At 42.1% G+C, this 18,820-nt stretch overlaps 1 protein-coding gene across 2 annotated transcripts in view; it reads left to right on the top strand.

Annotated features, from left to right (window-relative positions):
• Window positions 1–18,186, top strand: part of PRKCB (protein kinase C beta) — a 494,385-nt gene extending 476,199 nt beyond the window's left edge. Inside the window, exon 17 of one of the 2 annotated variants that reach the window (XM_038762327.1) lies at window positions 15,172–18,186. In XM_038762327.1, the coding sequence (XP_038618255.1) occupies window positions 15,172–15,324 (153 nt within the window). In that variant the 3' untranslated portion in view covers window positions 15,325–18,186. Of the gene's footprint in view, window positions 1–2,935; window positions 4,612–15,171 lie in introns of those variants that run through there. The other variant, XM_038762326.1, reaches the window with a different exon arrangement.
• The last annotated feature ends 634 nt before the right edge of the window (window positions 18,187–18,820 follow it).

Below are 18,820 nucleotides of genomic sequence, written 5' to 3'. Positions count from 1 at the left end.
AAACACCCTTTAAGTTAATTTGATTTGCAACCTGAACAAGAGAGAGGAAGAGGTAAACTGCAAAGTAGATATTTTGGGTGTGGGATCACTTAAAAAAAACGCTTATAAATGGAGCATAGGCTGTGTGGAATGGACTCCATAGACACTGATTGACCAGTAAAGGCAGCATCTCTGGAGGGTGGTTTTCCACGAGTTTAACAATCTAACAAGACCTCAGCAATATCTGCCTCCCACCCTGCAAATTCCCAAGTATCAGACCCTAGAGACCAGCTTTCAGGAGCATATTGACACCCAGAAGACTAGTGCTTTGATCAGAAGTTCGAACTGGTCATGGGCTGTAGTGAGACCATTTATTGTTATGATGAGGGTAAGCAGAAAATTGATCTGCTTTGATTTGCTAAGACAAAAGCACATTAGCTTGGTTTTCAGACATATCAGGTCATCAGGTTATAGAGAAGCAGCGTGGCTCAGTGGAAAGAGCCTGGGCTTTGGAGTCAGGGATCATGGGTTTGAATTTCCTCTCATTTCCTCCTCCATCTGCTCCAACCACTCTGTATTGGGGAAGAGTGATGGAGGCCTGGAGCAGGTAGTAGGATGGTCTTTCCCCGAAAGTGTCTTGTCCCTGCAAGCCCAAAAAGGCCACCTTACACAGTGACACTTCCACCTCCAGGTAATGGCTCAGTAGTGGGTCTTCATGAACCTGGACCTGCTCATCTGCAAGCCCAGAAAGACTATCTCACACAATGACGCTACCTCCTCCAGACAGTGGCTCGGGATTGGGTCTTCATGGACCCAGACCTGCTTGTGAGGGGTTGATATTAAGAAGAATTCTGGAAATTCTCCCAGAAACTTCCTTTGTTTCCCAAGAGCTGTGTGTTGGGCAGTGCGATGAGAGTTGCAGTTTGATAATGCTCAAGAAGGATGCTGAACCCAACTTCCTCTACAGTCTCCTGAGCTGTCTAAGCTACCCCTTAGGCCAAACAGATGGAGTTAGACCAGAGACTAGCCCTCTCTTTTTCAGATTGCCACCCTGATCATTCACCACATCTCCCTACCTACCCCAGAGGGAGTTGATTCAGTCAAACTGGGGGCAGGGGCAGAGAAGATGGCAGCTAAAGACAACCTGTTCTAGAAGTTTGTTCCGTATAACTTTAAATGTTCTTGAGTGTTCCTCCATCCACCCTCACACCTTTTTAGAGTAGGAAGTTGTAAGAGAGAGAGAGCGATCAGGAAGTGCTGTAGTGAGGAATTTTTAAAGATGCCAACTTATTAAGTCTTTTCCCTTCATTCTTCCTTTCTTCCCCACCTTGACCTATGAAGGTTGAGGAGCCAGGCAGCTTCCAAGAACATATCTTACCACATGGTGTAGGGCTAATGGTAGTCCCATGAGGCCCTGGACATGAGCAAACTGTAGAGCCCCAGAGAAATGTGGGGTTTACTGAGGGAGAACAGAGACCCCGGCAACAGAACATGGATTGAGCCACCCAGAAGTTTCCCCGCCTGACAGCTCTGTGGTGGAGGGAAAGTTACACCTACCTAAAGAGGAGGCTAGTTTCCTCCCACCTCCCAGCAGTCCTGTGGACTCTGCCTCTAGTAGACACCTGCAGGGAAGGGTGTGTGTATGTGGGGTGGGACAGAATGGGTCTCCCCTCAGCCTGCATTCCCCTGAGCTGCAGAAGGGGAAAGTAGCATCCACAACATCTTTAAGTTGATTTTACTTTCCCTGCTAAACCGAAGATATCAGACAGCCGCTGGCATGGTTGGGTGATTGTTTCTTGGCATTTTTTTATTTAGCTATCTTAAATGACAGGACAGAGCCCTGTTTCATACAGTCCACCCATTTGGGAGCTAGGTAGAGTGCCTCTAGGCATTTCTCAACCCTTTCTCATCATCACTAGTCTGACACTAAGCAAGGAATTGAGAATTCAATTGTGCTTCTTCCTCCCACCCAAGCTGACCACAGGGGAACATCCCAAATTTACAATTAGTCCCATAGCAGAAACTTCCTGGCAGGTGTGAGAATGCTGAAGTTAATGATGGTATTTGTTAAGCGCTTAATATGTGTCAAGCACTGTTCTAAGTGCTGGTGTAGATGTAAGGTCATCAGGTTGGGCACAGTCCCTGCCCCACATGGGTCTCACAGAGGTGTGCCATCTTGGACAAATATAGCAAAATAATTTCCAGGGAGCCAAGGAGATGGGAGGTGACAGGTGACTTCCCCAGACATAAGTTATTTTCTAGGCCGTACCCGCTGTCTGTATTCCTGCAGCTTGTCCCAAGTGACACACAAGAGCTCCCAGCTTCAGCCTTCAGCTTCAGATCCCAGATTCAGCTTCAGCTTCAGGGTCTCACTCTCACCTTCTTGGGCTCTGGCCTGAGTTTCCTGGGGCACAGGACACCCCACACTTGGCAGGAACTTGCAATCCTGCATATGGCAAGATGGAAAATGTCTGTTGCTTTCTCACGGTGAACAAGAAGACACCTCCCTGACCAGCCTGCACCAGAAAGTGGAGAACTCTCAGGTGATATATACATATGATTTCCAGCTGTTAATTTGCATACTGACAAGGCATGGAGCTTGTTGGAGGGGAGGTGCTGTTGTAGCGTTAACACCTCATCTTTCAAAGGCCTAGCTCTCTCTGGGTTGTGGAGTTGCAGCTGGGAGAACTAAGCAAGTAATTTGCCCTTTCATCTCATTTCTATTCCACAATTACTTGCTGTGCTGCTGGGTCACAATGGCTGCTCATGAGCTAAGACAACCTTGCAGAAACCTACAGTCATAAATGTTTTGCATTTTATTTTCTTTGCTGTCATTTCCGATCATTGAAATGAACTGCTCTGCAAGGTGTGAATGGGAAGGGGTTGCAGGGAACCATCCCCGATTTTGTTTTTGTTTTTCCCACCCACCACAAGCTCTTTTCTTCCCCTCTCATAGTGTGGGCGAAATGCTGAAAACTTCGACCGATTTTTCACCCGCCATCCACCCGTCCTAACACCTCCTGACCAGGAAGTCATCAGGAACATTGACCAATCAGAATTCGAAGGATTTTCCTTTGTTAACTCTGAATTTTTAAAAGCTGAAGTCAAGAGCTAAGTAGCTGTGTAGATCTCCGTCCTTCATTTCTATCATCCGATCCCGAAAGCTGTTGTGATGACATTTTTCGTTGCAAAATCACATCCATGTTTTATTTTGTAATGATACTAGAGTGACCATATTTCAGAGCCATATGTGTCTTCAAGTATTATGGGACATCTCTGAACAACAGATGGGATTATGCAAATGTTGTAGATAAGGTAGTACTACCTGATGAAACTTTGTCAAATTGAACAATGTTGATTCTCTGGGTAAGTTTTTTATCCAATCAGGCAACAAACCTGATCTTGGGAAAAAGTCTTATTTTCCTCTTTCCTTCCATTTTGCTTTTGTTTTTAGCCTACTCTTTTTGCCTAAGTAAAACCAAAAAGCTCTATTTCATTCCATCTCAGTTTGGGGAGATACATTTTTTTCTTATTAATCTAGACCACACGAAGAGGACAGTGTTGTCTAGCTGAAAGACCAGGGGCATAAGGATCAGGTGACCTGGGTTGTAGTACAGACTCTGACACCGGCCTGCTGTGTGAACTCTAGAGAGTCACTATGCCTTCTTGGGCTTCAGTTTCCTCAACTGTAAAATGAGGATAATAATACTCTGTTCTCCCTAACTCTCAGGGATGCTGGGAGACTAAAAAGGAGTTACTTGATCTAAAACTTTTCTGGAATTTTTTAAGTCCTCTATTAATTCAAAGTTTTTTAAAAAACTGATTGGAGCAGAATGCACTGAACTCTTTTCATTTTTCAGAACTGAATTTCTGTCCCAGAATTTGGGAAATTTCTAGCTCCTCTAAGTGAACTGAAAACTCAGCATTTATCCTGCCCAACCAACAACAACAAAAAAAGCCAGTGGGACCACATAAACATAAACTTCTCATCTACAATAGAAATCATGTGGTTCCTTAACAATCTGTTGGCTTTCTAATGGCAATGACAAGTGGGAAAAGAAAACCCATTTGTTTTTCTCAGTGCTAGTGACTGGACACTAGTACCTCACCCCAAACCCAAACTATTTAAAAGAGACATTCTGGAATCAACTCTTGAAAATACATGGTCACCCTGGTAAATACCTTACATATCATGTTTTACATTATTTCATATCCAAACTTTTTTTTTCCTTGGGTTCTTTGTTCAAATGCCAAAACAATTACTCAATTTGTTACATGTGCTTTAACTACGTGTCAAAAATGTTACCGATGACAATGAACTAATATGATTTAAAGCGGAAAAGTAGTGTGAAACCTAACTAAGCTTGTAAAAAAAAATTGTCTTAGCTGATATTCGTGCAGATGAATGCTGTTGGATATTGGTATCGCCTCAGTTTGTTTTTGAATTGGAAAAATAATTAAGAGCTTTGGGAAAAACAAGTTTCTCTTGAAACAGTGACAATCGTATGATTTCCTTTTGCACTGTTCCGTGAGATGTTTGTGGATATGTCAGTTTGTATCAATCTGCTAAATAGCTGTAATGTGCCAATTTTTTTCCAGTACCAAGAAACAATAAAAATGGGAGAAATGTTATTTCCAGGAAACCTGCTTTCTTTTGTAATAGCGAGTGGCACTACAGCTCTGGGCATTCAGCTGTGAGGAGCCTCAGAAGTACCACCAGCTCTCTACCCCGAAGAATGGTTGGAGAACCTTGGAGGACAAATTGTTGCCTGGTCTCTTGGGGTGATCAGTGGGGTGTCTAAAAGAAGGAGAATCTGAAATATAGGTCACAGGAGACGGAAGCCACAACACAGTACCACTGTTCCATCATGGGCAGGAAGACACAGTGAAGTATTGGAATGATCTTTGACCCCTTCCTTCACAAAAATATTTGTTCCTTAATGAAAATCATAATTATCTTAGAAGGACTAAAAACATCATCAGGTCCCTCCAGCCCCCGCTTCCATCGCTTCCAAAATCAGCCCTTCTTCCCCAAAGAGTTTTCCAAGGAGTTCAATAAATGAGATTCCTTATGAGCAGGAAATGTGTCTACCAATTCTGTTATATTATACTCTCCCAAGCCTTTAGTGCAGTGCTCTGCACACAGTAAGCACTCCATAAATGTCAGTCATTAATTAGTACCTCTTCCTGTGCACTCATTCTCAGTTGTTACTTGCCCTAGACCGGGAACTGTTTGCCAGACTGAAATAGGTTCTTTTCTGTTTTTCATCTTCAATATAGTGCCAGCCACACTTGTCCTGGCTGCAGATGGGTTTTCCTATTCCTCCTTGACCAGGACCATGTTTGGACGGAGGGGAGACTAGATGAGTACTCGAAAGCAGATAGCACCCAGGTTGAGAGGCTGCCGAAAGACGAAGGGAGGTGGGGAAACTAAACTCATCTCAACTAGGGCATTGTTTTTCCCTCCCATCAAACTGGCTGACAGCATAGCACTCCAGCCTGAGAATCACTGTCATTTGCTCTGGGCAGCTCCACCCAGGACCGTACCTCCTTTTAGGGCAGAGTAGGCCTCTTAAAAATGGGAGTTGCACTAGGCCACCCCCTACACCTTTGCCAACTCAACCATCCTCCCCAGGGGATTCCAGCATCAAGACTCACCTTTACGCACCTTGTCACGCTCTCAGTGGTCAGCGGGAGAAGGAAGCTTGAACGTAGACAGTCCTCCACTCATTACCCACCAAAGTGCTGATGGAATTCTAGATTCTCTCTGAAAACCAGGAGATGGTGAGCAACTTGAATTGGAGAGAAGAATTGATGTTGAATTGTTTCCTCTTCAGGCGTATGTCAAAATGGTGAGCAACTTGAATTGGAGAGAAGAACTGATGTTGATTTCAGTTTCCTCTTCAGGGGTACATTGTCATTTTTCTGGGCTTCGCCTTCAAGTGCTATCTCCTGGCATCTCAGTCTGACCTCTGCATTTGTAACTGATTAGCAAAAGAAAGAAGCGGCTCCAGAATTCCCACCGCAGACGAAAGGAACCTAATCCTTGTCCCCAGAGAAGGTGAAGAGGGAGTTTTGCCCAGAAAGCTGTAGACTTTTTCCATCTTTGGACAGGTTTAGAGATCAGGTGAGCATTAGTCTTGAAGTAGAAGAATTTCAGTGTGATCTCTTTGGATGAGATTTCTAAAAATTTTACGTGAATTGAATTTCATCAGTCAATACGAGGTAAGTTAATGAATCCCCATGGGTTCAGTCTCAAGGAGGTCGTCATTCAAAAGAATTCAACACAACAGATAACAAGGCCTTCTTTGATGTTGGAGGCATTCTCCTTGAGTCAGTCCTGATGTTCTTTCCTGCCATCACCCATGGTCTTCAAAGCAGACAACTAGAGAGTGTCTCATTGAGACATCCAATCACTGGTCACGGTCTTTGAGGCGGATGGGGTTTTTTCCTTAAATAGGGCTGCTTTGATGTTGTCATAGAGTTTCTTGCATGTGTCTTCATCCTCCAGGAATTTGACTTTCTGTTGTTTAGGCAGAGAAGAGGTAAGATGTTCCTCTGAGGACCATTGTTAGTGAAAATGGGAAACATAAAAGGCAATGATCAGTCCAGCACTGGATGACACACATAAAAGCAGGAAGAACATGGATGTGGATATAAGCAGTAACGTACAACTTCTTAGATCTTAGGTGCCTCCAAGATGGCTTTGTCTTATTTTGTAGGTGAACATTCATTATGCAGATGTAGGCAGTGGCTGTTTTGCTTATCAATCCCCTGACATCCAATGACGTTCCTCTATGTTTCCATTTACACTTCGATCCACTCAGGCTTTGATATTTCCTTTGAGAACCACCTTGTCAGATATTGGTTCTGTTCAATGAGTCTGTCTAGCTTGCTATAGAATCTTTGCTTCCTTTGGTCGGGATCACTCACACTGGAGGCATGTGTGCGGATGACTCTAGCTTAACATCCCTTGTTTCAGATGCTGGCTAATATTTCCGGGTAGATTTGAAAGGCTTGAAGTCATAATTTTGGTACTTAATAAGCACCTCCTATTTGCCAAGCACTGGACAAAGGGATGGGTAGATACGAGACAGCCATGTTGGAAAGAGATACCCAATAACTGTTTCTAGAAGCTGTCCTTCGTCAAGAAATCTGCAGTTCATGTCAGGATAGCTCACATGCGACAAGTGGCTTCTTCTGGTCTCTCTGTCAGGTACCATCTTCATGTTCCCAGAAGTTGTTGTTGTTTACTTTGTGTTTGGTGGATTTTTGCTTGTTTTGGCACCACAAGATTACTAAGCAAGGCCACAATGCTTGACAAGTGTTGGGACACCCAATCTGAAGAGATGCAAGGCTCTGCAGACAAAAGTCAACCAAGGACTTCTCCGAAGAGCATTTATAGATCCAGTCACTCCACCAAAAGTGCCATGGAATAGAGTTCCACCCTTATCACAAGTGAAGAGAGAATCTTAAAGATTTGGCAGCTATAAAATCACCCTGTGGCAAGCTTCCCATCCTCTTGTTGGTCCACTGGAAATGGCTCTGTTCTGGAAATCAGGAGACGTGGATTCTAGTCCCCCTTCTGCCTGGAATTGACTAAATGGGAGAAGACTGGACAGACCCTTTGCAGTGTGCTAAACCCCTGACCCTCTGCTCATTCATTGCATCCTTGCCCCAGGAGAAACACAACTGGTGAGGATGAGAGTTTGAAAGGGGCTGCATAAGCCACTAGCACTATAATCAATTACTCTGCACAAATATTTGGTCCTGATTGGAGACTCCAGCATCTGCCCACCTTTCACCATCAGAGGTTAAGCTCTCTGAAGAATAGTTAGCCTGTTACTGGGGAAAAACAAGACTTTTGCTCCTACATTGAGTGTGGTGAACATCAAAGGAGAAGTGCTGAACATTGGGAAGCTTCTTGGAAATGTGGTATCCATCTCACCTAGACCTACCCAGGGGAATGGAATATTTCATTCAGCCACCTGCACCAACTCTTCCACAACAAATGGGAGTCTGAGGAGGTGTCACATGATCTCAAGGATGGCTTTCTTATCACCAACTTCAGGGCAGAGAAAGATTGCAGAAGCTATCATGGCATCTCATTGCTTTCCACTGCTGGTAAGAGCCTAGCCAGGGTCTCCTGGACAGATTTTTCAAATCAACAGGAATCATATACTTCAGGAATCGCAGCATGGCCCCGCAGGGTGGCACAGAGCATATTTATGGCCCATCAGATACAGGAGAGGTAGGGAACAAAATCACCATCACCACCATCAGCAGATCTGGCTCCAGCTACTACTAAAAAAGATTAACTGTCTTAAATGGTGTATTCCACATGCTGTGGCTAGCCATGTCAATTTTGGAAGGAACCAGTTCTGATTGTTCTCCTCTAGCAGGGATATGAAGCAGGGCTGTGTAGCAGCATGGCCTAGTGGAAAGAGCACCGAACTGGGAATTGGGACACTTGGGTTCTAATCTCAGCTTTGTCATTTGTTAGCTTCTGGGCAAGTCGCTTAACTTCTCCATACCTTAGGTTCCTCCAATACCTGTTCCCTATCCTCTTTTAGACAGTGAGCCCCCTGTGGGGCAGGAGCTGTGTCTAAACTGATTATCTTACACCTACCCCAGTGCTTAACACAATGCTTGACATGTACAGTGCTTGTAACAAATACCACAATTATTACTCTGTTCTGTTCAACTTATTTTATATAACTACGCTCGAAGGCACAATGAGAAATCTGAAATGTGGTGTCAGACTATGATCCTGATTTTCTGGGCAACTCTTTCAACTCCAAAGTTCTTGAATATAATAATGGTATTTGTTAAGCACTTACTATGTGCCAAGCACTGTTCTAAGCAAAAGTCTATACACTGATAATCCTGCTTGGGAAGCAGATATGGAGAAGACATGCAAATGATTATGAACTGCTGTTCAGAATCAGCCCTATCAGCTGGAAAACCTTCTCTCCAACCTAAGCTCTCCATTGACAACCCAGCTGAATTCTGGCACTGAATTCTGCTATCATTATTATTACTATTGTCAGCCAATCAGTCAGTCATATTTATTGAGTGCTTATTGTGTGCAGAGCACTGTACTAAGCAGTTGGGATAATACAATATTACAGACACGTTCTCTGCCCATAATGAGCTTACAGTCTAGAGGGGGAGACAGACAGTAATATTAATACATACAATTACAGATATGTACATAAGTGCTTATTGATAGTATCTTATATTTATTAAGCACTTACTATTGGGAGATTCAGGTTAATCAGGTTGGATACAGACCCTCTCCCACTAGGGGCTCACAGTGTAAGTAGGGGAGAGAATAGGTATTGACTCGCTATTTTACAGATGAGGAAACTGAGGCACAGAGAAGTTAAGTGACATGTCCAATACCACACAGCAGGCAATTGGTGAAGGTGGGATTAGAACCCAGGTCCTCTGACTCCCAGGACCCATGTTTTTTCCACTGGGCCACGCTGCCCTTCACTCTGTGAACTAGAGAGCACATTTTTCCGATGATGCAAAAATAGACAAAGAGGTTGAAAACTGAAGAAGCCTGGGACATCCCTTGAGATACTGACAGAGAACTGTTCCATTCTGGCCTCAAGATTCAAATCAAATTTAATGTTTTTAGATCAACATGCTTTATAACTGTCAGAACTTTACCTCTCTCTGGTGACACATCCAGCTTCTAGAGCAGTTTCACTAATTCACCATCATTGCCTCAACGTTCATTACACTGAACCTTTGTTGGACTGGACATGGAAGGAGAATGAACAACACATGATCCCCGAACAACTGCTCTGAGGTGAGCTAAAATGGGGTAACCATAAAGAGGACGGACAGAAGAAACTCTTTAAAGGACCCCCGAAGGAAAGCCTCAAAGGATGTAACAGTGGAAGAAGAAAAGTCAGCTATTACAAATAGATTGAATATCTTAAAACAGAGGCTTTGGGATGGTCAGGATGAAGGGATAAATGAAAAGAGTGCCAAGCACCTGCAGATAGCAAATGCAAAGATACAGGGCAATCCTTGCATGGCATAATGTGGAAGTGATTACTAATCACATATTTTTCTATTATCAGCCACACATACAGTGATTAAAATAAAATGCTATTGATAGAATAATTTTCAAATCTGAAGAAAAGACTTATTTACATATATATTTTACCTAGGTCTCTTCCTTCTGTTGATACATATGTTTATATCTATAGAGTTATATAGTATACATGAGTAAAGCTATGGTCCACAAATCAGTTCCACTTCCATTGCTTTCCCAGTTGGTTTCCTACTTGCAAGTTGAATTCCTTAGATCTAGAATGTGACCCAGAGACTCTATTTGGTTTTCAGCAACACCCAAGTGACTCCTTGTGTGCTGAAAGAAAATCAATCAGTGGAATGTACTAAGCACTCACTCTAATCAAAGCACTGTGTTAAGCGTTTGAGAGAGGACAACCCAGTAAGAGTTGGTAGACACGGTCCTTGTCCACAAAGAGTCTATAGATGAGAAGGGGAGGCAGACATTAAAAGAAATTACAGAAAGGGGAAATGGTAGAGTGTAAAGGTATATAAATAAGTTCTCTAGGACTGGGGTGAAAACCAAAGTTGTTAAGTGGTACAGATCTAAGTTCATAAGCAATGCAGAAGGGAGCATGAATAAAGGACGTTAGAGCTAAGTCAGAGAAGGCCACTTGGAGGATATACGATTTTATAGGTAAGTAGGGAAGATAAATAAGGAGTTACGAGAAACTGCTACAAATAGAAATTGAAAATAGTCTTTTATTTTTCCCAGCTCTGTCCTCTTTCAGGTGTGTTCAGAAAAAACCCTGGCAGTAGGACTTAGTTTGGGGAGGAGGAAGTGAATAATCACTGCTTGATGCCTACTCCTGCTTGTGTCTTCCTTCCTCAACTTCTCTTACTTTCCTCCTGCTTCTAGCCTTGGGATGTGAAGGGTGGTGGTTTCTCTCAGTTCAGAAAACTTCATAAAGGAATTGTTTCCCCAAGAAACAGCTGTAAACTGTCAGTCTCTGGAATGATCAGATTTGGAATTCAGCAGGATACCATCATTGGAATAATGATCTGATCTGGTTGTGTCTCCTACTTGAAAATATTTATTTTACTTCATTTTCCAACACCCACATTCCCCCTTTTGTTTTTTTTCTTCTTGCCTTATTGTTCATTTTTTTGTTCCTTCACTGGTGGGGGACATGAGGGTAGCTTTTTCCTCTTTTTCTGGCCCTCCTTCCTGTATGCCTCTCTTGCTCTTACCCACAAGGCTTTGCTTAGGGCTCAGCTGCCTTCCTCCAACATCAGCATCAGCGAGTGTTGCAGGAAGCCTGATCTCTTGACAATAAGCTGAGGCTTGGGAAGAGCAACTAGCATCATCTCTGTTGTTGGCTCAGTGACTGATCCAGACTCAGGTAAGCTGCCCCTTTACTCTCTACCCAGGCATTGGCATGAGCCTCCAGATGACCATTTCGAATACCAGCCCTCTCCATCTCTGAATGTTCCTGGAGGGATGACAATTTTCATCCCTAAAAATGGAAATTGGAGTGACCCCAGCCTCAAGCCTAGCGAAAGCACCTTTAGGAATTCTTGGAAAAGAGACCATTGATGATTGAGGCAAGAGAAATTTTCCATTTTCCTCCTTCTCCTGAGTTCCCCAAAGGGAAATGCCTCTTTAGGATTATTTCTGTTTATTTTCTCTCTCTTCCTGCTCCATCCCAAAGCTTCTCTTAGGTGCAGCTCTGCCCACATCCATTCTAGATGAACTCTGAACTCTGACCCCAAGCCACAGACATCAGCCAATAAGGTATTCGGGCTAATTGTTCTAGTACCAACAGTAGGAGTAGGAGAAGTTTGTTACCATAGCAATTCTGAATGTAGGAACTTGCCGGACCAGATGCTACTTATAGTAACTCTTTCAGGAAACCAGATGGCCCTTGTTTGGGTCAGATCATCATCATCTCATGGAATGAAAATTTCTATAACTCCCCTTGTGGTCATCCTGGATCTTCCAAAGTCTTCCTTTGCTTTACCAGTGGGATTTGTATCACTAAAGGGATTTTTGGTTTTACCAGAAACTTCTTTTCTCCTTTCTCCCTCTCTTCCATCTACCCAACTCCTTAACCGAGCATACAATTTGCTGATCATCCTCATCATCCAAAGTTTTCTTCCTCTTTCTTCTCTTCTTTCTCCTATTACTCCTCCTCCTCCTCCTCTTCCTCCCTTTCCTCCTCCTAGTCCTCCTCCTCTTCCTCTCTTTCACTCCTCCTGCTCTTCCTACCTCTCCAGATCATATATCAAGCACCTGCTGTGTGTAGAGCACTTACTACTGTCTTAGAAGCACTTAGCAGAGGTAAAAATCACAATTTCTGTCCTTGAGGAGCTTACATCCTAATGGGGGGAGACATGTGAACACAAATTACTCAATATGTAAGACATGAAAGAATAAGGTAATAGATGCAAATAACAAAAGCAGTGTACTGTTGATGCCAGGGGGCTAGAACTTCAGGTCTGAGGGAAATCAGGATCAAAAATTCAGTCTCAAAATTAAAAACACTCTCACTTTGTGTGAACAAGAACACAGAAGATTCTGAGAAGTCAGCTGACATAACTTCTTATAAAAGCTCTCTTTCAATTTTTTTTTTTCAGAATGGAAGTTTTTCACTTGTTTTGTGGAGAAAGAAAAAAAATCACAAAAGCAATGCATTATTGTCCTTCATTTCCTTTCATCGCTTATTGACGTTGTCAATGAACAAGGCCCATGAGAGAAAGAATAATGATAAGGCTGGAAAAGTGAAAGGGGCTGTGATGTGGTATCCATGTCTCCTGTAGCAGTATTATGCTTTTGCTCTCTGAAAGGCAGCAAAACTATTTGAGTGTGGAAAGAGAAGGGAAGGTTACTGTCTGAAGAGAGAATCGGAACAAAATGGGCTTACACGTTCTGAAACTCAAATAGTCCAATGGATGAATGTTCAGCAGAGATGGAGGGAAGGGGATGGGCGGGGCAACATGAGTCGATCCAAAATACCATCAGTAAAGAAAATGGAGGAGGGTGGAACCTTGCCCGGGGCAGGTCTGCCTAACTGGAATACCACCCCCAGTGTTGACTGTCTTTTGTTGGTCACACAGGGCTTGGTATTTGAGTGTGGCCCAGTTGGAGATGGGAGACTCCTAGTACCTGCCCCCATTTGACACCAGACCTGAGTTTTACTCCAACTTCCCTGTGGCTTTCAACCCAGGAAATAATCACCCATTGATGGGGATGATTGACAGTGAATGAAAATCTCTTTGCTGACACTTGAGCTGTGCCTGGTGGGAGAGCTCAGCACAACTGCAGCTACAGCCAGTAAGCCCACAAGCCCAAGGAAACCTCACACATTTTCTGAGTTCTCCTCTGGGGCGACAACCCATAATGCACAGGGAGTGTGTTCAATTTAAGCTCATTAGTAATAAGGCCCCACATTAACCAACTGACCCGAAATATCGTCTCTCGAATACTAGCGTTACAGGGATGGGGAAATGCTATTAAGTGACAACTGCCCATGGTGGAGTCAAGGTATTCCCATAGTCATTTCCCAGTAGCAGGGCTAAAGGTTTATTGGGTAATAGCTATGAAAGAGGCTTCATGGAGAATGAGGAGATGTTCTAATGGAATTTGGTAAGAACTGAGCCTCTTAGCCACATGCATTTAATGCCAAGCCCGCATTCAAATGGTGGTGTCTTGGGCATTAGACTGCACTGTCCTTGGCTGTGGGTACTGAGAAATAAGGTTCCTGTCGAATTCCATTCCCTCCCTAGATTTAGGTGTCCTGAACCCTTGCCCATCTGGCCACCGGCCTAGAGCAATAAGTATTGCTTGGCTAAACAGGGTAGCCAATCAGAACTGCTCTTCTCCATTCTTTGTGCCCTACCTGACTGCAGGGAGAATCTCAGACCACATATACAAAGGCAATCATATAACCAGGCCTTTCTCTGACAAATCCAATCTCTCCAGGGTCCCCTCTCAAACATTTCTGACCACTTCTTGTCTCCGTGATTGCTCAAAGAACCCAAACTTATGCTGAAATATGAGCAATCTTAGGCCTACTGCGAATTTCGCTACCTGAGAAGCAGCAGTGAAAATCAATAAAGGGGTTTTCTTTACTGATGAGTTTCTGCCATGACTTATGCTGTCACCTCCCCACATCCAGGTTTTTCTGCAAAAGATGAGGTCCAGAAATTGTGATGCATTATCACCCAGAACCACTCCGTGGAACGGTAGAGCAGGCAAATGAATTGTAGACATTTTGTAATGAATCGCAATCTTGGCTGCTCTGAGAAGGATGTCAGCCTAAATAAGACAATAACTTTTGCTCTGATGGAGATGTAAAATAATCTGTTTTTGTGACTCTCCTGTTTGGGCAAGATAGTAGCTGTGTATTTTAGTTTTAACATTAATTTTTATTCCTTCAGGTTGTGTTGATTATGTAGTTTTTGTAAATGTCCCTGGAAGAAATCTCCGGTCCTGTCTCCAGTTATTTCATTTTGAGGTTTATTTTCATTTCATCTGTAGAATTACATTTGCAAAGTTATTGAGCTGAAAATGTCAAGCTCCTTTAAGTCAATGTTGCCTGTTGCTGCTAGAACTTTTTCATGGCTTGATTGATGTGTCACAATCCTATCGAAGATAGACTTCCTGAGCATTCTTGACAGTAAGCATGCTGCTTTCTCCAAGGATCACTCTAAATATTTACCACTGAGTATTTGCAGTCAATATTTTGCATGACAAGAAAAACGTTTATATAAAAATCCTACCAGAAAGGATTACATATATATTTTGCTAAAGATAATTTTCCTTTGGAAACCCATGCTGTGTTTCCAAGACATTACAATGTGATTTTCTTTGAGCATTAAGCAATTGGTAGAGGATTTTTTTTCCATTTCCACTCTGCTGTATTAAGCCTGTTGTGAAGTATTGTTGTGTATTGTGTGGAAACTAATTCTAACTATGAATGCATTGAAACCAATATTAAAGATGAAAAAAAGATAACTATGGAATATATCTTGTGCAAGTCATAACTACTGGTGGGAGAACTCTCCTCCTAATGACACTCAGAATCCATATGTCTGGCATCTTCTGTCTTGTTTTCATCCCCTTCTTCTTCCACGTTAATGTGTTTGCTTTCCATTCAACAGAGAGACAAGCGAGATACGTCCAACTTCGATAAAGAGTTCACCAGACAGCCTGTGGAACTCACTCCCACTGATAAACTCTTCATCATGAACTTGGATCAGAATGAGTTTGCTGGATTCTCCTATACTAACCCAGAATTTGTTATTAATGTGTAGATGAGGTTCGAACTCCATTGATTTACCTGCAGTGTGAAACTTGAGATCGAGTTGTAAATATCACTTCTAGTCTTCCGGGATTCATGGTGCATATGCCGGCATTGAAAATGTGGAAAGCTTGTTTTAGGAGGCCTTTCTTTGTGGTGTATCTCGCTAGCTTGGTTTCTATATTTGAAAACTTTTAGTTTGAAGTGAACATTACCTACTTGTTAGCCAGAGGTGAAACTTTTCATGCCTCCAGTCCATAGTAACCCAGTAAATGAACAAAAGATGTCAAAACTACTGTGTCTAACACCAAAATGCTACAGTATTTGTAATTTTTAAAATCAGAAGCTGACATTCTGGTAAAGTTTTTACAGTAATACAACAATGTCTACTTTGATTGTTCAGCATGGTTGGTATTTTTAAAAGTTGTGAGTAAGCTTTGCAGTTACTGTGAATTCTGTGTCTCTTAAAGGAACTTTTTGTTCAAGAATTGATATATTAAATATGATTAATGTGATGAAGATGTCTGCTTTACACATTTATATTTTTTAATGCATTGTACAGAGTCTAACAGACTTGAAGAAGCAAAAGTCTTCCTCCTTAGCTCACAGAAAATATGTCCTCATTCCAATACAGTCACAGGTTTTCATGTTCATTAACTACTCAGGCATAAATATATCATTCATTAAGGAGGGTTGACTCTTTGGTTTAGGTTACCTGGAATAGTTTGCAGCTTGAATATGATATCACTATTATAAATCATTGCTTTGCTTTTCACAGGCATGGCAGAATTGATATTGTGTCATGGCTAAAACCTTCTACTCAAACAGATACATACTTGTGAGACCCTGGAGGGAAATAGAACTGGAGTATCTTCTAAAGATAACAGCCAAATTCTGGACTTTCCACCATTTTTCTAATATATTTGATGAACAGGTTTGTTATTTCAAAATGATATGATTTTGATTTTTGCTCTGCTCCATTTTTCTCTGAATTGAGTCATGTTTCTAATTCTATTTCTCAAAATGTAGAAATCCGATTTTCTGCAACTCTTGAAAGACTTGTATTTCTGCCAAGGCCATTGTGCAATAGAAAAAGATAACTCTAATTTCAAATTAATCAATTTCTTTTCTTCCCAAAGATTACTTATTCCTACTCTTTCCCTCCTCGCTAGCTTTCTGTAGAGTCTCAGGCAGAGACAGACTCATAGAGAGATTTTGACACCTTTATGGCTGTTTTGCACCTCTCCCCCTTTCCCTCCACTCTCCCTACTTCCATATATTTAGCCAACATTTTTGAAAAGCTGCCAATTTTAATGTAAATACATTAAGACTTGAGAAATAGAAGTTAATGAATAAAGAGCTCATTGACTCTATGGGTTTCCTTTAGGAAAAAGGCACATTTTTAGAGTTTTTATAAGCTCTGAGCTTTTACTTCCAGAATTAACAGTGAGTGTCTCCTTTTTGAGATGATTTATTAGCAAGAAGTGCTATCAGGAGCCTGATGCCTTCAGTTTCCACACAGGCCCCATTTAACGGCAAACTACCAAGGGCATTCTAGGCCTCTTCGCATGTCTAGCGAAGGCACCATTTGTGAGAGGAAAAACACAGACCACAGAGAAAAACAGGAATTTGTGTCAGACCAAAGTGAAAAGACATGAGAGAGGCTGAACGACAGTTGGTCGAGAGCCGGACCTTGTGGATGGGATCCTTTTATTTCTATTAGAGGTTTTCGAGGCAGGCTCCAACACCTACTGAAGAGTCTAGGTTTCTTCAGAAGGGCCTAGTTGGCTTCTTAAAAGTCAGGATGTGTTGAATTCCACCTCTAGAGAGAGATCTTGCTATTTCAGTGCAGAACAGTAACAATTTATGGTTGTTTTCAAACTGAAGTTTTCTGCTGCTTCCTGATTCAGTTTAATGATGGAATTCCATCCTAGGGCTGACTTGGAAGCAGGGGGTATCATAATGATATGAAGATCATGGAGAAGGTTTGAGCTGTGTGCTTATACTCCATGTGGATTTGTCTTTGAAAAAGGAAAAGGAGTTTACCTGATAGACTAATGGCCTCAAAACAAAGGAAGTTCCTTCACCTGTTTGCCATGCCTTTAGAGTGTGCAGGGGAATTTGTCCAGATGTATTTACTAAACATTTTCTAGGAAATGGGGAAAAAAATCCTGATAGTCCAAAATGCTCTCCGAATCTGTGAGGATTGTATAAAAAAAGAAAACCCAAGTTTTGAGAGGGTTGACTCACTTTCTACTCCAATTTGCCTACCTAGACTTCCTAGTAGACAAGAGGATGCAATCCTCATTTATATTAAAGCTCCAAGAGGTTGTCTTCATAATCTTTGTACTCCCTGCTGCATAAACCCCATTTTGTAGAAATGACACCTTAACATTATTACCATCGGAATGGACCCCAGGCCAAATTCAAAGTGGGAATTCCACAGTGGTATGAAGAGAGAGGAGTGAACAGGGAGCTATTGGTTTCTGAAAAGTTGTGACTTTCAGGCGATAAAAAGAGGGGACAGAGAGTTTAGGGCTGGGACTAATTTTTTTGGATTGTACTTTATAGGAAAGCTACTTTCTTTTCAAAGAGGTTTCAGGTGATGTTGCATAAAAGCGTACAAATAAAATATCATTTTAAACACATTCAATAAAGAGCAGTATCCAAAATGGGCTCTTCCAGTATTCATAAAAATCAGCAGGTACAGGCAGTGAAGATACAGCCAGATACAGCCTCTAGAGTAAGAGGAGCTCAAAGGAAGCTAGAAGCAAGAAGGGGACATAGATGTGGGTGGGTTTGAGGCAGAGAAGCAGCATGGCCTAGTGGATAAAGTATGAGCCTGGGAATCAGAGGGCCCTGGGTTCTAATTCTGGCTCTGCCGTTTGTCTTTTGTATGAGCTTGGGTAAGTCACTTTATTTCTCTGTGCCTCAGTTCCCTCACTTGTAAAGAGGATATTAAGACTGTGACCCCCATGCAGGAAAGTGACTGTGTCTAAGCTGGTTTGCTTGTCTCCACCCCAATGCTTAGTGCAGTGCCTGGCACATAATAAGCGCTTAAAAAATACAACAGTTATTATTATTATTATTATTATTATTATTATTATTATTGGGAGAGCAGAGGACTTGAGAAGGGTATTTAGACATCTGAAAAGATAGAATTGCAGGAACTGTAATTGCCGATTTGTACTTCCCAAGCATTTAGTACAGTGCTCTGCCCACAGTTAGTGCTCAATAAATACAGTTGAATGAATGAATGGATTTGTGTTGAAAACTGCCCTAGAAGTAAAGGCACCAGAATGAATAAATAAAAGAGAGAGAGACAGACAGAAAGAGAATGAGTGTGTGTGTGTGTGTGTTTGCGTGGCTTCACACACAAGTCAGCATACGTAGAGTGGGACATGGTATGAGAAGACTTGATTTTTTGTTCTTTGCTGGCTAGCCATTTGACCTTGGGCAAGTCTGTATTCTCATCTGGAGAATGGAAATAATAAACTCTACCTGCTCCT

The sequence above is a fragment of the Tachyglossus aculeatus genome, chromosome 21 (assembly GCF_015852505.1).
Source record: "Tachyglossus aculeatus isolate mTacAcu1 chromosome 21, mTacAcu1.pri, whole genome shotgun sequence".
Classification (NCBI taxonomy): Eukaryota; Metazoa; Chordata; class Mammalia; order Monotremata; family Tachyglossidae; genus Tachyglossus; species Tachyglossus aculeatus.
Note: the sequence above shows the minus strand (reverse complement) of the source record. Positions and strands in the feature narration are given on the sequence as shown.